Here is a 19,020-nt window from a genome sequence, read left to right on the forward strand (position 1 = left end):
CGCTGAGTCTGCAAATTCACATGTGCAGAAAAAACCCTCAACTGAACTGCAAAAGTAGCATAGAGTGACTTGAATGTCTTATCAGTGTTTGCTTGACGTGATCAGTCGCAGTGACCCTTTCGCCCGTAAATGTGAAGCGCTCCTGATGTGTCGTTGTTAGCTTGATTGGATTAGCCATCCTCTTCGTAAATGACATCAGCAAAGTGCAAATGAAATGTCTTGTTGAGTGCATTTGTCATGTGACCTGCACCGCCTAACGTCCTCAGGGAGTGCTTTATATTTGCTGTGCTCCCTGAAGGCCAAGTGGATCTGTGTGTGTGTGTGTTTGATCAGAGTGGACCATTTGAGAAAAGCAATCACGCTGGAGACATGAGCAAAAATGACTAGAAAGGGAGCAACAGTGTCCTTTGAATGAGAAAGGAAGAAAAGAATGTTTAACGAAAGCCCACAAGTTCTGGGTTTGAATCCCAGCTGTATTTTTTTTATTCCCCAAACTTGCATGTTAGATGAGTTGAAGTTTAGTGACGACAAGGCTGATCAAAAAAGCCTTTGTATGCGCCAGGTTTGTCATTGACCGAACATAGAAAAAGCCTGACCAAATTGAGTCGCAGTTACATAATGTGCCAAGAAGAAGGATGATTGATTCTCAACACTGAAATGGAGTTGTTCTCCATTTGAGGTGGACACGTCGCTTGATTTGAGAAAGCAACATTGCAAATAGGTGGATGGGTGTCTTGACCAAAATTGACACACGGAGTTTGACCACGTGTCACGAGGGGCGGCGGTTAAGGAGTTTGTTTTTCGACACATTTGCCTCATCGTGTGGGAGAGTTATGTTAACGTAAACCTTAATGAGGACAAAAGTAGTATCAAAAATGGACGCATGGTTTTGGAGCGTGTTTCAAGGGGGCGTGAATGGAGTTTGCAGTGGAACTTTACATTCATGAGGACAAGAGTGGTAGAAAATGTTAAAATGTACAAAATTGGGTTAGACCATATGTCAAGAGGGGGAACACGGCACTCTTTGCGTCATCCTTTTGAATTCAAAACCAACAAATTGTCTTACCAAAGGAAAATAGCACCAATGTACTGTCTGCTCCCAAGCGTTTCATATCTGTCCACACACACCACGACGACTACCTTTCCATCACATGGATGCTGACGTAGTTACAGGAAGACACACACACACACACACACACACGCTGGCAGGTGACAGATTGGGTAGTGAACGGCATGGAGATTCTCCAGATAAGGCAGTTAATAAGTAAGCCCACCCCCTCCTTTTTTTTTTCGTGCTGTTTGCTGCGCAGCGGTTGGAAAATTGGACCAATGACATACAAACACGGGCAACCAGCCTGGAGATGAAGGCCCCGCATCACAAGTGGACCGTGTCACAGATGACCCATATCCGAAATAATACGATTGGGATCAAAGAGGCTCAAGTCCAAATGTATCCTCATTTCTATTTCCATTATGAGGCGGCGAGTTTCTCAGGCCGCCACTTGAAAACCAGGCTGGGGGAAGATCCACCATTTTCAAGCCGTGAGCACACTTTCACGTCAATGCTAAAAGGTCAGCAGTGATTGACAAGTGAAAATGGTTGCCGTGGTGATGACCTGCTGCAAACGTCTCTTTGTGGCCGCCGACTGAAAAACGATGCCGCCTGTAACACGACGATCCCGAAGTGGCCCGAGAACAAAGGGCCTCGTAGCCCGAGCCCATCTGATTCTTCTGGACCGGAACATCAAATTACATCAGCTTCCTCGTCGTTGCGAGGTGTGCATGCGTGCGGATGCCACCTGTAAAACATTGCGACAAGTTCCAACTCTTCAAATATTTGCAAACATTTATGCAAATATTAGTATTGCCTTACTATAAGTAAACACGAGTTCCAAAAATGTGTCAAATCTAGTTTCCACAAGTCTTGCTATCTTTTTATGAGATGAGTTTGCATATTCTTAGCAAACTAACCTCACAGCATGTGCAAAAGTAAGCGTATACTTTTGAAATGAAATTAAACTCGTTTAACAACACGAAAGGGAGGAAAGAAGGATTTACAAGTAGATGAAGAAGGAAAGAAGAATGGAAGGAAGGCTCCAAGGAAGAAATGAAGGTCGCAAGGAAGTGTGAATGGAAGGAAGAAAGAATGCAAAGACAAAAGGATGTTTGAAAGAAAGAAAGGAAGGAATCGTGATGGAAGGAAGGGAGCACGGACAAAAGGAAGGAAATAAGGTTATAGTAGGAAAAGAAAGAAGGATTGAAGATTGATTGAAGTGACGAGACAAAGAAGGAAGGATGAAGGTAAGAAGCAAGCACGGATGAAGGAAGATAGGAAACGAGCATGTATGAATGGAAGGAAGAAAGGGAAGGTAGAAAGAAGAAAGGACAGAAGGAAGGTTGACTGTCGGATGGAAGGGGGGAAAAGTGGGGTAGGAAAGAAAAGAACCAAGCAAGGAAGCAATGAAGGAGGGAAGGCAGGAAGGATGAAAAGAAGAATGGAGGATGTATGAAAGGAAGGAAGAGCAGGAGGATGGTAACAAGAAAAGGATTAAGGAGGGAGGGAAGGCAGAATGAAATCGAAGAACAATGGAAGTAGAAAGTATGAAAGAAGGAAGGATGGATTAAATCAGCGATGAAGGTTGTATAGAAGGATGGGACATCACAAGGAAAGTTGAAGGCACTCAACATGTCAACACAAATCTGGCCTTCAGACCTTCATTTAAAACCTTAACTCGACACCCAAACCCAGTCGAAAACGCTTTTGTAAATGGAATTGGACTGAAAAATGACAAACTATTCAAGTGCAAAGCGACTTTCAATCAGTATTGTTTCCCCGAAGCCTGCAAGACTCCCAAGCGTGAGTTTGTAAGAGACTGTTTGTAAACACTGCGTCAGGACCAGAAGAAAAAAAACAAACATTGGAACATTTTGAAGGCGTCAAAGAGGAATGTGTGAATTTACAGTGAAGCGATGGGAAAGAGGGGGGGGGCAAAAGTCTTGGAGGAGGAGAAGTGAAGAGGGCGTGTGGTAGTAATCGGAGCTGCGTGTTTACCGTGCACCCAGAAACGCACGAGGTCCTGCTCCAGGGACAATGTGTTCCAAAACACGTGCCGGCTTCCAAAACGTGCATTGCGTCATAGCTTAGGGAGCCGTTTCTAATATTCGGGCCCAGTGGCGTCGCTAAATATGGCTGGCCAAGTATGATAAGCGCCTCCAGGCTTGATGCGGCGCAACACGACACCGCTGGAACACACAATCGCATTCATCAACGTTTTGAACCTTTTTCTCCTGAAACTGCTTTGACGGTGGGACCTTGACTTGGGAATTTAGTTCACAACTCACATATCAAATCCATTGTCTCCAATGAAATGAATTAAAAAGCCAGTAATCTGTTCCAGCCCCTTAAAAAAAAAAACGATTTTTTTTTTTTTTTTTTTTTACAATTAAAAAAAACATAAAAACAAGTTTGATAGATGACTCCAACAGATACCCGGAGCAACATCGGACATCTCCGTGCAGAAGAGTGTAATACAGTTAAGATCGTGTGCAGAACCCTCACGCTCCTTGAGCACCCCATCTTGAAGGAGTTATGGAAAATGATATTTCTACCTGCAATATAAGTTTAGTCATCTGGTTAAGTAAAAAAGGAAATTCCGTAGAATATCCAATCAAATCGCACACCTGCTGAATCCAATGGAATCAAATCGTTCCACTTTCAAACGAATGGAGTCAGACGCGGTATCATGTTTTATTGAATTGACGCACACGCCAAGACGACTTGTACGTGACTTGGGATGGACGGATGTCAGGGCTTGACTGACGCTTTCCTTGTTGGAACTTGTCTGTGCTCCATTTCTCTTCCTGCAATTTTGTTTGTTCATCACAGAGCCGGAAAAACTCTTTTGGAAAATGTCGAACAACATCGTAACCAAAGACGAACGACAGCAGACCCCCCCCCCCCACACACACACACACTTGCATGCACGTATTATGCCTCTTCTATCATTTCCTCCCTCTTGGCGGTCGGCCCTCCTTGAACGTTAGACGATGAGTCTGTTTTCAAGGGAGTCTGGTTGAATCCAGTTCTCGCTGCCCTAAGATTGGCCCGCCTCGCCATGCCTGTTTTCTTCTTCTTCTTTTTTTTTAATCCCCTTCTTTTACTTCTCTGTACAGCACTTTATTCCTTCCCTTGCTTTGTGCTTGAGTGTTTATGCCGAAAACTTGAATGAGGCTCTCGTGAGAGGAAGTCCCCAAGTCCCCGTTTTGCCCCTCAAACAGGAATATGGAACCTAAGCGGGAATGTGACTCTGCACATTCGCAAGTTGACTTGTTCCATCTTTCATCGCCTTTTACAGACTGATTTTTGCCATTTTGAGCTTTCTCCAAAGCTTTACAATACAATACAACTTTATTTCTGTGAAGGATTTTGAAGTACTCTGGCAAGCCACCACAGGATTTTGGTCTGCCTTAGCGACTGAGTTTCTAATTTCCTTCAGGTCATGTAAAAGTCACTCTCCTGTCCTTTGATGCTGCTACCTTCACCTTTATTTATACACAAGTGCAACTTAATATGCAATGATTTTTTTCAAGGTTGTCTTACTGTGTGTGTGTTTTACAAATACAAGCATTACATTAGCCTCTACTACAATAAACATTTAAGATTGTAAATGTTCTGGTCTTATAGGATAGGCTAAAAAGCCCACTGATCTACAGAAATTAAGATGACAATACCAAATTTCACTCTTTGCCATTTGCAAGATGTATTTTACTAATCTGCGATGTCTATTTCAATTCAATCAATTGTTCAGCCTGAGTATTGACTATCGGACCACATGGGCAGCAGTCAACCTGTCGGAACCAGAATTGTTCCTGAATGTAAGACATCGAATCAATTAATTTTTTTCCTGCATTTTTGGATTGCTATTCAGCTTATTCTTGAAAAGACTGCAGCGCAGTGTACAGAGAAGGTGTCGAATGTCACACCGTCCTCCCGTGTGGACCTTTCCCACGAGGGCGTTCCCAAAAATGCACTTTTGCGTCTCACTTGATTTAAAGGCCAGGATGTATTCTGCCATTGCGCGCCGGCGCTTCCTCGTCGGTTGTTGTGTGTCGTGTGTCGAATGCTTGACGACTGATCGCCTCTCGAAATGAATGGCGGCTCGTTTACCGACTCGTCATCTGCACTTTTCCCGAGTTTATTTCCTAAGATGCTTGTGTGAGGGATGTGCTGGTGTGCGCCCTTCACTCTCGCACAGGCTGCTCGGGCTCATGAAATATTTACAAGAGTGCAGCTCGAGGGTTAAAAATAGCAGCGGAACATGAAAGCAGGAGTTGACATGGCATCAGCACGTTGCATGCGCACTGCATGCTAATCAGGCGGATATTGATATTGACTGCACAAATATGGGTGCATTTTTTTTTTATGTTCAAATGATAATGATAAATCATGTTATTGCAATTTTTTACATCAATTGTGCGAGTGTGATTTAACATGCATGATTTTTTTAAACAAACACAATCAAGTCGAATTATAGCAATGCAAACAAATTTGTGGCTTTATCACGTCGACTTTTCATGTTTAACAAAAAAATGATGTGCAAAATGCTAACGCTAAGTAGCATCTGTGTTGCGGAGTTTTAACCCTTTAAGTAACAGTAACAAACGGTGCTGCATCACATGTAGAGGGACAATATCACGCCACTCATAGTCATATATTCTTTATCCTCCGCAGAGAATGAGGATGTTAGTCTTGTACTGATGAGCTCGGACCAAAACCACAACTCAAATAGCAGTCTTGTTTTGGCGGCATTGTGGTATCAACTAAGTTGAAGTGCACTGAGGAGCTTCAAGTAGTGGCATCTTGTGGCATCTATATGGAATTCCAGTCGAAACATTTTTAGGGTAGTGTCAACTCTTGCAGATTTTTTTTTTTATTATTTGCAAGAGGGCTTGGTCCTTCTCGCCTGCAAATTTTGGGCACATTTCCCATGCTGAGTCAGGCTGTGCGTTTGTATGTGAAATGCGACGGAGTGGCGACCAGTCCAGACTGTAGGCTGCCTCTTAAAAAAAAACAAAAAAAAAACCTTCCTTTGCTGTTTAGCTGCTTTTGCAGAAGTGAAAAACCTCCAGCAGAAATGAGCGAATGAGGTCATGTGTTTACTTCTCCTTTAGGAGAACGCACTTATTACTTGGTGCATTATTTAGCCTTCATTTTCACCCAATTTTTCAATGGAAATGTATTCATGCATTCAGATCTTTCTTTGTTTATCTTACCAAATAATTCTCGATTGAATGAATTCAATTCCAATACTCAATACTTTTATTCAATGGTGTACTTATATTGACTAATGCTGTATTTTGTTTACCTTTGCGGTATTCTTATCATTTCAGCATTTTTTCTTGATTTCCTTTCTGCTTTATGGACGGACATTAGTATGTATATGTTGTGGTATGTAAGTGTGTGTATATACGTGGGGATTTGTGTATATTCGTATAAGTTAGTTTTTTTTCTGAATGTTTGCTGCTAATATTTTACATTAACGGCTACATTACGCCGCCGTCTTTGTGTGACCTATATTTGTGCTGCTGTAACACGGCAAACCCCCATTGTGCGACTAATAAAGGACATCGTTATCTTTAAATGGATAATTGCTAAGCTATTTTTTATTAAATTAATTTCAACTAATAAAAAAACTGAAAAAGTATTATTATTTGATTTTGAAAATAACCATTTTACCGTCTTCATTTTTGTGCCACAGAACTTTCTGGCTAAATTCAGTCCTGCACTGCCATCTGGGCCAAACACAATTCTGCGAAGTGCAGTTGTAATGATGATCAGCTATCGATAGGGGGCAGCATGACGCTACTTTTCAAAAACAAATGCTTCATCTTGCAGATGACTAAAAAGAGGCCCGGCAGTCTCGAAGAACACGTGTAAATTAAGATTGTTCTTTTAGGTGAAAGTTATTGTTCATGAGAACCGATCAATTGTTAACCATTCTAGCATAAAGCCTGAGTTGAAACTGAAAAGCAGTGATGATGATTTAAAAAAAAGAAAAGTTGGAAAAAAAACAATTTGGGAGTTTTTACCATGAAAAATAGAGAATACTGGGCACGCGCACACGCACACGCACGTAGACACAGCTGTGACTTCCTGCTTTTTGGCGCTGCAGACCTGATCAGATTAGTGATCATCCCAAGGGAGACAGAAGCGATTGTGCAATGTGGAGGAGTTGCGCGTGCGTGTGCATGTGTGTGTGTGCACGTGCACACGTCTGTCTGTGTCTGTGTCTGTCTGTGTGCTGCTTGTGATGTGGCCGCATAAACCCATTGCCCAATTTCCAGTTTGAGCTCAAACCAAAGACGCTTGAAGCAGTCTAAGAAATGTGAGACGATGGCTCCGATGACTTCAAAATGTTCAACATTGGAAATCAAAGAATGAATGAAATAGAAAGCAAATGTCCCAAATGAGCCCAACAATTTAACGTTGGAATGGTTTAAAATCAATCGGATTGAAATGAGGTGATCGATGTTGGCTGAAATATTTTGGGATTTTTGTATTTTGGTCATTTGTAAAGTCAGAAATCAAATATTTTAGTTCTTTTAATTGATGGCATTCTTGATTTACGGCCATATGCAAAAGTATCAACTTAGGTATAAATTTATTCAAATGCAAAAAAACAAACAATAAATAATAAGATAAATGTTTTTCTTTTCTTCTTCATTGCATTGCGGAGGTGTTGGTTTGGGACTCGATATCGGCTCAAACTCAAAATCACGTGACTTGGACAAGAAAATGCGATTGGGACATGCCTAGTTACAAAATGTTTGAGAAATGTCAAAGAAAGAAGTTAAAATTCATTTTTTTGTACAATGATTTGTGGGAATTTGAAGAATGTGAAAACGAGTTCTCAAGATGTCTTGAAGGAGTTGAACTGTTTGAAATTGGAACCGTTTGAATCACTTGAGAAATGTGGAAGGATTCGGTCACAAGTATCACCTATCAACTTTGATTTGTCAATTTGATCTTGGAAAATGTTGCTAAAGTGGAAAATATGTCACAAATCACTTTTATGACGTTTATTCAAACAAAGCAACACAGACTTATGGGAGGATAAATGACATTTGGCAAAGGTTTTCATTTCAACGGGATTTCTTTTCATTCTCAGAACAGAACAAATGAAAATCACCTACCTCCAATTCCAAAGAAGTGGAGACTTTGTGTAAAATATAAATAAAAACAGAATCGAATGATTTGCAAATACCACAATCCCTACAACACCAAATGTGCGCACTTACTTGCATTGGGCACATTCGTGGAGAAGGAGACAAATAAGACCATCATAAGCCCATAGGGTAAGCGCATTTGAAAAGTAAATTAGTCGGCTAATGATGTTCAAACCAACCTCTCCCACCTCAGCAACGTCCTGCACGTACTCTTTTTTTTTTTAGAGATGGGACAAAGCAGGGCTGGGGCCCGACAATTTTTATGAATAAGGCCGGAGGCTCGAGGCCCGAACGGTACAGAGATTGCCACCGGAAGGCGGTGGACAAAGTGGCGAAAAGGGTCAAGTCCAATTTAGAATGCGCCGTGATGCAGAAAGTCCTTGAGCGCTCGAATGTATCGAGCGCTGCAGAATTTTGATCGAAGGCTGTGGAAAACGTGCCATTGTGGGAATTTGAAGAGAGTAAGCTCCCTCTTTTGGCACTGAAGTGAGTGGTTTGAATTTAAATATATTCGGACATTATCGCAAAGAGTAAAATATCGTCTGTTCCAGTGAAAAGCCCAAATTGGGAAAATGGGGCCGCCTTGAATTGGACCACCCGTTGAGCGTCTGCCGCTGCTCTTTTCCTCCTTGCACTTCCCTTTGCCTCTGTCTTCGTTTTGCTCGCAGGCAAAAATCTCCCAGGGAGGCAAATGAGAGATGAGAGCCTCCCATCTTTTGGGAAGGTACGACTTTGTCATCGTGCTGGTTGGCGGCGCTGGCCCCGCTGCTCTCTTCGAGAATGTTGACAGTCCACACATGTAGGGGGAGAGATTGGAGACGATGGAAGAGAGGGGGGAGGTGAGTGAAAAAAAAAAAAAATGACTTCACCGCCATGGCTGGACTGCCCCCTTTTTCCCCCTCAGCCTCTCTCTGTCTCCCAACTTTTTCTTCCTCCCTCCTCCCTCCTCCTAAATGATTCTGGAAGAGAGCAAAGGAGCATTCAGAGCGCCGAGCTGAGCCGAGCGTAGGAGAGGGTCGGCACACTGGGACAGAAGGCAAGCGTCGGGACTCAAAAGGATGGACTTGGTGGACAGGTTGCTTTAGATTTTTCAAGGAAGAAGGGTCATGAAGGTTTCGCTCTGCGGTGGACCCGCCAAGGAAACGCTGAATTGAGGCAGAAGAAGCGATGCTTTTGAGGAACGTCGCACTCAGCTTCCACGACGCAAATTTGAATCGGTCAAGAAATGTGGAAGGATTAGGTAAAAAAAATTATTATTTGATTTTGAGGGGCAGAGGGGGGTAGAAAAATAGTTTATAGAAAAAGAATTCCAAATGAACGGAACAGTAATGTTTTGAATCGGTGTCGAAATTGTGGACGTGAAATTGTTGTCGTCCAATTGTGAATTTTGTCGCCGCAAAAGTCTGGAAGACCGAAAGACGAGCAAATCTGCGGAATGTAAATTATTTTTATTTTTTTATTATTTCCAGCCGAACAGTCAATGGATGAGATGCGGAATATCCAAAAACTGCAAATTTGGGGAATGTGAAACAATTTTCCAATCGTTAAGATGATCGGACTCAATTGAGAAATGTGGTAAAAATGAATTTGTGCTTTCTGTCATGTGCATAGGACGCGTTGAGCTCCCGTAAGTCCTCCTTGACCTTCGCAGAGACCTTCCTCAGTGCTCCTCACGATGTGGCGCCAGCGGTCCACGTTGTGGTGGTGGACTTGTTGCTTCCTGGTCCTGTGCGTCCTGGACGTATGGACCGCGGGCCAAGCGCAGCCCCGCTCGTCCCGCCAAATGGCCTCATCGTCGTGGGCCGGCAACCTTTCGGAGAGCGCAGAGAGGAAAGTGGCGCGCCTCGGCGTGGCGTTCAAGCGCAACGTTCGCCAGCTCCGTGACAAGAGCGCCTGCATGGACCTGGTCTTCCTGGTGGACGAGTCGTCCAGCGTGGGCGCCGGAAACTTTGGCAGCGAGCTGCGTTTCGTGCGCAAGATGCTCTCCGACTTCCCCGTGACGGCGGAGAACACGCGCGTGGCCCTCGTCACCTTCTCATCCAAGACCCACGTGGTGACGCGGGTGGACCACATCACGGCCCCCAAACCGCACCAGCACAAGTGCTCCCTCTTCAACAAGGAGATCCCGGCCATCAATTATAGAGGAGGGGGCACTTACACCAAGGGAGCATTCCAGCGGGCTGCGGTGAGTCAAAAAATGACTCGGCTGTCGGAAGATGATGTGGTTTTGTATCTGAGGTTTGGGCTCGCTATCTTAGCATAGCAACTGTTAGCATTTGATCAGTTCTCATTTGAAAGAGAGCGTTCCCCAACTACCGGGAACCACCCACTACAACGCTCAGCGCTAAAAAAGGTGTACGAGTATGTGCTGGCGGCAAAGCGCTACTTTTCTCTAAATGAAGCTGCTTAATTCACATCGACTTTTTTCTTCGCGCCAAGAGGCCAAAGTAATACTTTAATTGGCCGACCACAAATTGGCGGCGGTTCACTGCAGTACCCGAATAGTGGCTGAGATGTCAATTGGCTTCAACACGTTCTCAAGTGGTCGCCATCTTTGTTTGCTGACTTAAGTGCATTCTATTGCCCACGCTGCTCTACTTACAAATAATAATTGATTTGCAAAATTTAAGTTGTGTATTTTGACAAGAGAACTGCGCATTCCGGCCCGTGTACGCTTCGTGGTCATTTTTTTTTTTTTAAGCGAAAACTTGAGTAGGGCTTCCCTGTGTAACAGATCAACGTAAAGGTTTGACGAGATATGTCAAGAAATAATGACCTGAAGGCATTTTGAACAGATTGATGCGATTCAAAAACATTCGCTAAGAATGCCTTTTTCTTTTTGAAAACCAAATTCAGTCCCTCCAGCAACCCGTCAACCGATTTTCTGAATTTTTGGTGTGTTGCACTCAGGTTGAGCCATTTCGTTTTCAGGAAAAGTTGTTTCTAAATGTTAGCATACCAACAGTGATCAGGTTGCTATCTTGCTATGTGTTACCATAGCAACTGTTAGCATTTAGCAGCACTGCGACAGCGACTGATGCAAAACTTATCAATTCGCCTCAACATGGTCTCTACTCCGGTTGCTACCGTACGGTATGTTAGCAGAAGAAATGTGAGCAGGTTGCTGTCTTGCTATTTGTTAGCATGGCAACCGGTAGCGTGTTACAATTGTCAGCTGACATCACAAGTTTCAAGTTGCCGTCTTAGACGATGTGAGCATACAAACTGCGTGCAGGTTGCTATATCTTGCTACGTGTTAGCATAGCAATCGTTTTGTGTTGCACGAGTCTCATTTGAAATAAAACGTGAATACCGTGAAACCGTTTTCAGTCAGCCTCATGTTGCCATCTTGTGAGTTTGCCATCTTAACCACAGCTGAGCTCAAAGGTTAGCTTGTTTATGGTTCGTTGGTGTGAGCCGCCGGACAGCCGACGATAACACACACACGCACACACACGCAGGCGTGGAGGAGGACATATGGCCTGGTTCATCTGTCAAGTCCACGCAGCCCAGCTGTGTAAGTAAGCCGTGTTGGTGGTGTGAGGCGGGTGCTGTATTAACACCTCGTGTCTCAGCTCTGCCTTCAGCCGTTTGTGTCTGCCACAGTTTAGGGAGTCGCTGAAAATGCCCAAACCTGTCAAAAACACGCAATACATTTGACGTGAACTCGTCTTAGCTCACTCCAGTGGTCTGTACTGGATTCTCCCCCGTGTTTCCAGCGATTAGCCTTGGCCCGTAGCCGTTGACTAACAGCTTGGCCCTCACAACAGTTTTTCAACTCAACCTCCTTCAGTTTAAATGCTGATAAGGAAACTCCTGGTCCAGTCCCAGCTTTGGAAAATCACAACAACAGCAAGAAAAAGAAAAATCCCTCGGGGGGGTGCGGGGGGCCCACATATTCGATTCAATCATCATGTCGTATCTTTTTGTTGAGTGCGACTCATTTTTTTATGATGTCAGCATTCGGTGTTCTTTGGGAAAAGGACAGTGATAACGCTAATTGGTAATTGCGTAATAATCGTAACGGGGCCACGTTGGGTTCCCTCGGCGTCTCTCGGAGGCTGGGATCCATTAAGGGAGGGAGGGAGACGTTTTTCCACCAGACTTGCATGTCGAGACACGACTCTTTGCTCTCCATCTGTCTCGTGTCTCCGTCTCGGCATAGGCGTCGAGCGTCGTCAGCATGTGTCGTGCTCATGGCTCATTTTTGCCCTTTTTTTTTTTTTCTTTTGCGTTGCTTGCGGAAAGAATGCAGACAGAAAATTCGGGGACAATATAGACAATTCTTTTCCCCCACTCAAGGAAACTTTGACATTTTTCCTCATTGAAGGTTGCTTTGTGGAAGTGCACAAGTGAAAAATGAAGGAGGGAAAGTGCAACATCAGTCGGTTGTCTATTTGGTTTCGGAAAGTTTTTTTAGGAGGCGTTGTCACTAGGTTGTCTTCTTTTTAAGAAAGTTCATCATCTTCCTTTTATAAAAGTGTCACATGACTAGTTTTGCTTTCTTTTTAGCAATGTGCGAAATCAGTGGTTGTCTTTTTTAGGCACGTCCAACATTCATCGATTGCCTTCTTTTTAGGAAAGTTCATTGTCGATAATTTGTCAGCAAAGTGCAACATCAAGAGTTTGTCTTGCTTTGGGAGTGTCACGTGACTAGTTTGTCGTCCTTTTAGGAACGCACGCGCATCATTAGTAGTTAGTCTTTAGGAAGGTCTATCTTGAAGAGTTTTTCTTCTCTTTCGGAAAATGTAAAAATCAATCATTTGTCCTTAGCAACGTATAAATTGTATTTTTTGGGAGTTTGTCTTCTCTTTAAGACAAGAAAACATTTTTTCTGAAAGTAAAACTTCAGTAGTTTGTCTTCTTTTTCGGAAAGCATTTCCGGTTTGCATTTTCGAGCGGACTTGATGGCCTCACATTGGGCAGCAGGCGAGGAAAGTAGATGGTGGGGGGGGGGAATTGAGTGGGAGAGAGGGGATGGAAGAATGTGAGGAAAAAGGCTGGAGAGAGAAGTCAAGAAAGAATGTGAATTTTTTTTATTTTTTCTTTATTTTAAAGTAACTGATGGCAAGGGCGGCACAGGAATCTGGGTCAAAAGAGATACTGGAATTCTTGTTGGCATGATCCGGTCTTGCTTTGCCACTCGCAGGTGGACGTCCCCCCCCCCCCCTTCCCCCTCCCTCCCCGCTCTAGCACTGAATGCGTCCAAACTCACCCGGAAAGTCTTTGGGCTCCTTCATCACAAGCAAATGTTTGTGGGCCGGCTACACGTCTTTCCATGTTTGTCATCGCGTGTAATTAAGAGTACATTCGAGCGGTCTGAGGGCGAACGCATCAACTCGTGTGCACAGATGACGGTCGTAAAACAGACACGGGCGCGTCTGTGTCATGTAATCGACTCAAAAACTCCTAACTGGCGCTAAAATTATAAATGGCCGTCGCGGTTCTTGCCAAGCCGCAGCCGGCCAAACAAATAACGTGACTCTCATTCCAGTGAGTCAGCACAATGTCTCCCATTCCTCCCATTTCTGTGTTTTCCGTCCCAACCGAAGATCACTTCAAACACCGTCTGTAAGGTTCAACGAGACCCATTAGCGGAGTTGCCAGTGCACAAGTAGCAGAGGTGGCAAAAGGACACAAAAAAATAAATAAGTAAGTCAGTGACCTGCAATTTGGGCTACGGGGTTTCCGTATTTTCCAGACTATAAGCCACTTACTTTTTTCCTCGATTTTGAAGCATGCAGCTAATACAATGGTGCGGCTTTTCTATGGATTTTTCTTTCACCACTAGGGGCGCTCTATAGTTCAGAAAATACGCCAAATAAATCTCGATTTAAAAAAAAAATAAAAAAATTTCTCTTGTGTACCTTTACTTGCATTCACAGTACAAAATCATTCTTTACATGCAGTAAACAACTCATTTATTTTCAACATAGGAAACTGCTGCCTATAGCCTGGTGCGGCGGCTTGTAAAAATAGTCGTAAAAAATGTAGTAAAAAAATTTGATTCATTGCAATTCTGAATTTTTTTACTCATTCATTCACAACCTCAGAAGCACATCGACGCAACAATCTCAGCATTGGCCACTATTGTGAACGTTGCAGATTTCATTCTGAGCGGGTTGGTCGAGGTTTGTACTTGAGTGTCTTTTATTTCGTGAAATTGTGCCTGTGGATTATGTCATGTTCTCAAAATTGTCTTGAGATGCAAGGGTGTCCAGAGAGCGGCAAATGGTGACCAACCCCGTCGCTCCGCCCCTTTTCTCAGAACAAAAGAACCGCGACGAAAGCGCAACCTTTGCCCCGAATGGAAGCAAGGTGCAAGCGTTTGATCCCGCTGCCAAGGGTGAGGCCGGACGCTGATAAAATGATAAGAGCGTGCTCTGCTTCCTGTCTCGCCACCCGCCACTTCCCGCCATCTCGGCCTTCATCATTTCCTCCCACCGGCGGCGCGTCTGCCGCCGGCCTCCTCGCGGCCCCTCCGTCTGGTCCTCGCTATCGCGCATGCTTCCCCTCGCCGTCGGAGTTCAATATCTGTCGAGGGACGAAGGTCATCGTGAGTGAGAATGAGCTCACTCGCCACGGCCAGCCACTCCGTCTAATTAGCGGGACTTGGACGCTCCCGCCCTCTTTTGTGAAATGGATGTGGAATATTTTCCAGAAATTTGGGCCGACTTTCCTGCCTCTGAGCGTCTCGAGCGAAAGGGACCCCGAGGCCTCCTTATTCATGACCGCGCAGATAGTTTCCATCATTTCAGACATTACATTGCCATGTGTTTTTTTTTTTTTTCCATGGAAACCTTACCTTCATCTCGCCACTCACCCGTGACGACATACAAGCGGTGCAAATTGGTGGCGAGGAAGAAAGCACAAGTACTTTGTTACCGTACTTTTCAGGTATGCTGTGCTGCTACACAAAGGTTCAGAATTGTCTGAACTGGCAAAGCTCTACTTGTCTAAACGAAACTCCTCAACTCACTTCATGACACCCAGCTGCCGCAAGTTGGCGGCAAAGCACTCGTTCAGTCCAAATGAAACGGCTCGACTCACTTCAACTGACTTCATTGACATCTAGATGCTACAAAATGACACTCTTCAACTTACTTTAATATACTTGCTTGGCACCAATATTTCACAAAATGGCGACAAAGCACTGCTTTTGTCTAAATATAACACTCCAATTCACCAAAACATTGTTCCTTGGATACCAAGACAGTGTTGGATGACTTTTATTGAAATGAAAGTCCTCAACTCATGTTAACATAGTTCTTGGTACCAAGATGCCACAAAATGGTGGCAAAGCACTACTTTTGTCTGAATGAAAAGCTTCCACTCACTTCAAACATACAATATTTAGTTCCTTGGTGCCCAAAGAATTCATTCATTTTGCTAGGTCGGCCTGATTTCAAGTCCTCTTTCTCAAAACTTTTCTGGTCCAGAGTATTGATTGATTTCTTTATTTTTAATTGAGGAGGAAAGAATCTTTATTTAATAAAATAAGTTGCATCCATACTATCCGTACTTAAGAAGAAAGTGACTTTTCCCACGTGTGCATACACGATGCGTCGGTTTCGATGTGAATCTCTTTGAATTGGTTCAAGCGCGTATCTACGGCAACGTGCCGACGGACGACCCGCAAAGGCGCCGAAATGCACGATGCGAGGTCAGCCGAGTTCAACGCTCGTGATGGCCTTCGACCCGAGGAAATGGACGCCCATTTGTCTGTGTCAAAGACTGCGGCCGATGCGTAGCGGTGGACGACTTTGAGTCGGTCAAGAAGCGCCAAAGTAGAACGCAATGCTGGTTTTCAAGAAGCGCCCCTGGAAAGGAGCGGCGAGTCACGTTTGATGCAATTTTGCAGTCGAGAGTCGGCAGACCAACATTTTCCCAAAGTGTTCCTCCGACTCCACTTGAGCACATGAACGCCCACAATCATCAGCCAGCCAAAGCTTAAAATAGCGCTCTGCAATCGCTATGCCAGCCTTGTCCGACGCTTGCCGCGTTTGCGGGCCGCTGATAAATGAACGCCAGCCAAGGTGTGGCGAGGAAGCGTCTGGCGTCTACACGCTGTGAATGCTGCTGAGGCTTTGGAGGCAAATATTTTGTTGGCAGGGTCAGGGGGTCTCCAAAGGAAGTGGCTGCCAGTGGCTTTGGCGGCTTGTTCTGCCACCTTCAGTTATGCGCAGTGCTCACCATCACCGTCACTCAAGGAAATGCACAGAACGATGACTTGACGTTTATCTCGGACATGTCGGCGAGTTGGCCCCCGAGACCGATAGCGAGCGCGAGCTAAGAAGCCATTTACACAGCTTGCAGCCGTCATGATTGTGATTAGCGTAGCATAGCAACTCACTGGACAAGATCGAATGTTGCTCGAAAGCGCCGCCATTGCGTGTTGATGTTTGTCTTAGCGCAGAGAAGACAGCCTGTCAAAATAAGCACTCTCACTTCTGAAATGTGGGGGTGGGGGTGGATTTTCTGAGCGGATGTGATCGCATTGCTATTGTTGTTGTTTTTGGATCGGTGCATGTGGTGGATGCAAAAAAACAACAACAACAAAAAAAATGGCCACGTCTGTGGTCGGTCACGCTGGATGCAAGTCATGGGAGTGTGTTGATGTTTGCGCTGCCGTTCCCTGCAGGCATGTTGCTTGCTATCAACACGCGCTGCATCCTTCTCGTCACACATCGATTGTTGATGGCTTCTTATCGCTTCCTGAATTGGACCTCTGCCAACATGGCCGACAAGACAAATGCACGGCACGACACAGCACATCTTCTTTCTTCTATGTAATCCATACACTCAGGAGTTTCTGTAGTTATTATAGACTTGAGAATTCTTGTTTTCTTTTTTGTTTTTTGAAAAGTCATTTTTGGAGAATACATTTTTTTTTCAAAATTACATTGTATTAATGGGAAAAATGTTTTTTTTTCAAAAATGTTCTTTTTTGAGAATTCTTTTTTTTTGTTTTACAGAAAAGAAAAAACGGGCAAAACTATTTGCTGAAACGTATTATTTTTGTCCTAGAAAATGTATTTAGTAAAAAAAAACAAAAAAAAAAACAATATTTGGGGGTGTTAACCTGCTTGTCCTCCAAAAATATTTTGTCTCTTTTTTTCTTTTAATCGCACGTATTTATTTATTTTTTTTAGAGTATTGTTTTTGTCAAGAATGTTTTTGAGAAGAAGTCATATTTTCTGGGAAAACTAGTGATTTTGTTTAAAAAAAATTTTTTCCTAACAGACAAAACATTTTTTGCATATTTAGAATAATTGTTTCCATCATTTGTTGAGAAAAATAGTTAACATTTTTATTTTAGCAAATATTTTTGGAAGATTTTTTTTCCCACCCGTAACTTTAATTTATTTTTGGGAGGGAATAAAAGAAAAGTATATGAAAAGAATTACAAAGTTCTTTTGGAAAGTATTTTATTTGAAGAAACTTATTTTTAAATGTTTTTTCCAGAAAGCCAATTTCCAGATTTCATTTGTGACTCTTCATCAAAGGTGTTTCCACGAGCACGCTCACAAAGTCTCCATCTTCATCGCTCCAAGACACAGGAACTCCTTTTCCCTTATTTGTTGCACTTCTTCTCTTTGGCGCCTCAAATAGCAATTGAACTGCTGCTGGCGTCTCTGCAACAAATGGCTTCTTTCACTTCTAATGTGCTCTTTTTCCCAAAAAAGCAAAAGCACACGCTGTGTTTAGCGCTTTTGTGTGTGACAAATATTTCTGTATGAAACCAACATGAAGTTTTTTGTGTTGAACAGCCGTCCGTTTATTTTTACATTTTGTCCCCATCTGCCAACCGGCTATTATACCAAGCGAGCCGTGCCACGGAGGGCCCGCTTCCTCTCAATGCCGTCGCGCCGACAGTTGAAGGCACCGTGGTCCATTTTCCTCCTCCTCTGCCTCGCTGCGTCGCTTCGTGGCCTCTGTAATTAGGCTCCTGCTGCCAGAAGCCGCTGGACGTTTTGCCAATTAGACAATAGAGACCAGAGCTTTCTCTCCTTCCCCCCGCCGCACACTTCACATCCGTCTTGTTGTGATTCAACAGTACAAAAGTGACGAGTGAACGTTCCTCTGCTAGCCTTCAACTGCGAAAATCGGCGTGGTTGACGTCTCCACCGCTATGGTGGCAAAAATGAAATTCTTCACCTCAGTTTAACACGGTTCCTTGACACCGAGACGCCACGAGATGGTGGCAAAGCTCTCCTTTTGTCTAAATAAAAACTTTCAACTCACTTCAAAGTAGCTCCTTTTCAACAAAATGTCACAAGATGGGGACAAAGTACTATTTGTGTCCTCAACTCACTTCAACATAGTTCCTTAACACCAAGCTGCCACAAGATGGCGGCAAAGAAGTAATTTGGTTCAAATGGAAATCCTCAACTCACATCAACATAGTTCCTGGGTGTCGAGATGCCTTTTCTGGCTTTCGGGAGCGGGCTAACTAACGAGCTGTCGTTCCGAACGTCGGAACATCTCCCGGTTCCACTTTTTTGCTCGTCGGACCCCTGAAACGAAACGCCTGACTGAGTTGGACCGCTTGTCTAATTGTATGTGGTGGATTGTAAATGCGGGGCTCAAGTTAATTTGGGAACCGTATCGGCGTCTGCCCAGTGTTTTTGGGCGGTTTTCAACCACTGGCTAGCAGCTGGCTTGTCTGTTGGAGAAATCATGACAGTTTGAGGCCGTTTGCTCGTTTTCTCTCACCCCTTGCTCCTGCTGAAGTCGGCATTTGAAGCAGCCTACAATTGAGGCTGTGGTTGCTTTTAGTGGTCATGTGTGACG

The 19,020-nt window shown here is 43.9% G+C and overlaps 1 protein-coding gene across 1 annotated transcript in view; it reads left to right on the top strand.

The window, feature by feature from the left end:
- Window positions 1–9,883: 9,883 nt before the first annotated feature.
- Window positions 9,884–19,020, top strand: part of svep1 (sushi, von Willebrand factor type A, EGF and pentraxin domain containing 1) — a 52,522-nt gene continuing 43,385 nt past the window's right edge. The window contains exon 1 of the mRNA XM_088292609.1: window positions 9,884–10,411. Coding sequence (XP_088148735.1) covers window positions 9,902–10,411 — 510 coding nt within the window. The 5' untranslated portion in view covers window positions 9,884–9,901. The remainder of the gene's footprint in view (window positions 10,412–19,020) is intronic.

Source organism: Idiotropiscis lumnitzeri, chromosome 4 (genome assembly GCF_059441095.1).
Source record: "Idiotropiscis lumnitzeri isolate Australia: NSW breed Sydney's pygmy pipehorse chromosome 4, RoL_Ilum_1.0, whole genome shotgun sequence".
NCBI classification, from domain to species: Eukaryota; Metazoa; Chordata; class Actinopteri; order Syngnathiformes; family Syngnathidae; genus Idiotropiscis; species Idiotropiscis lumnitzeri.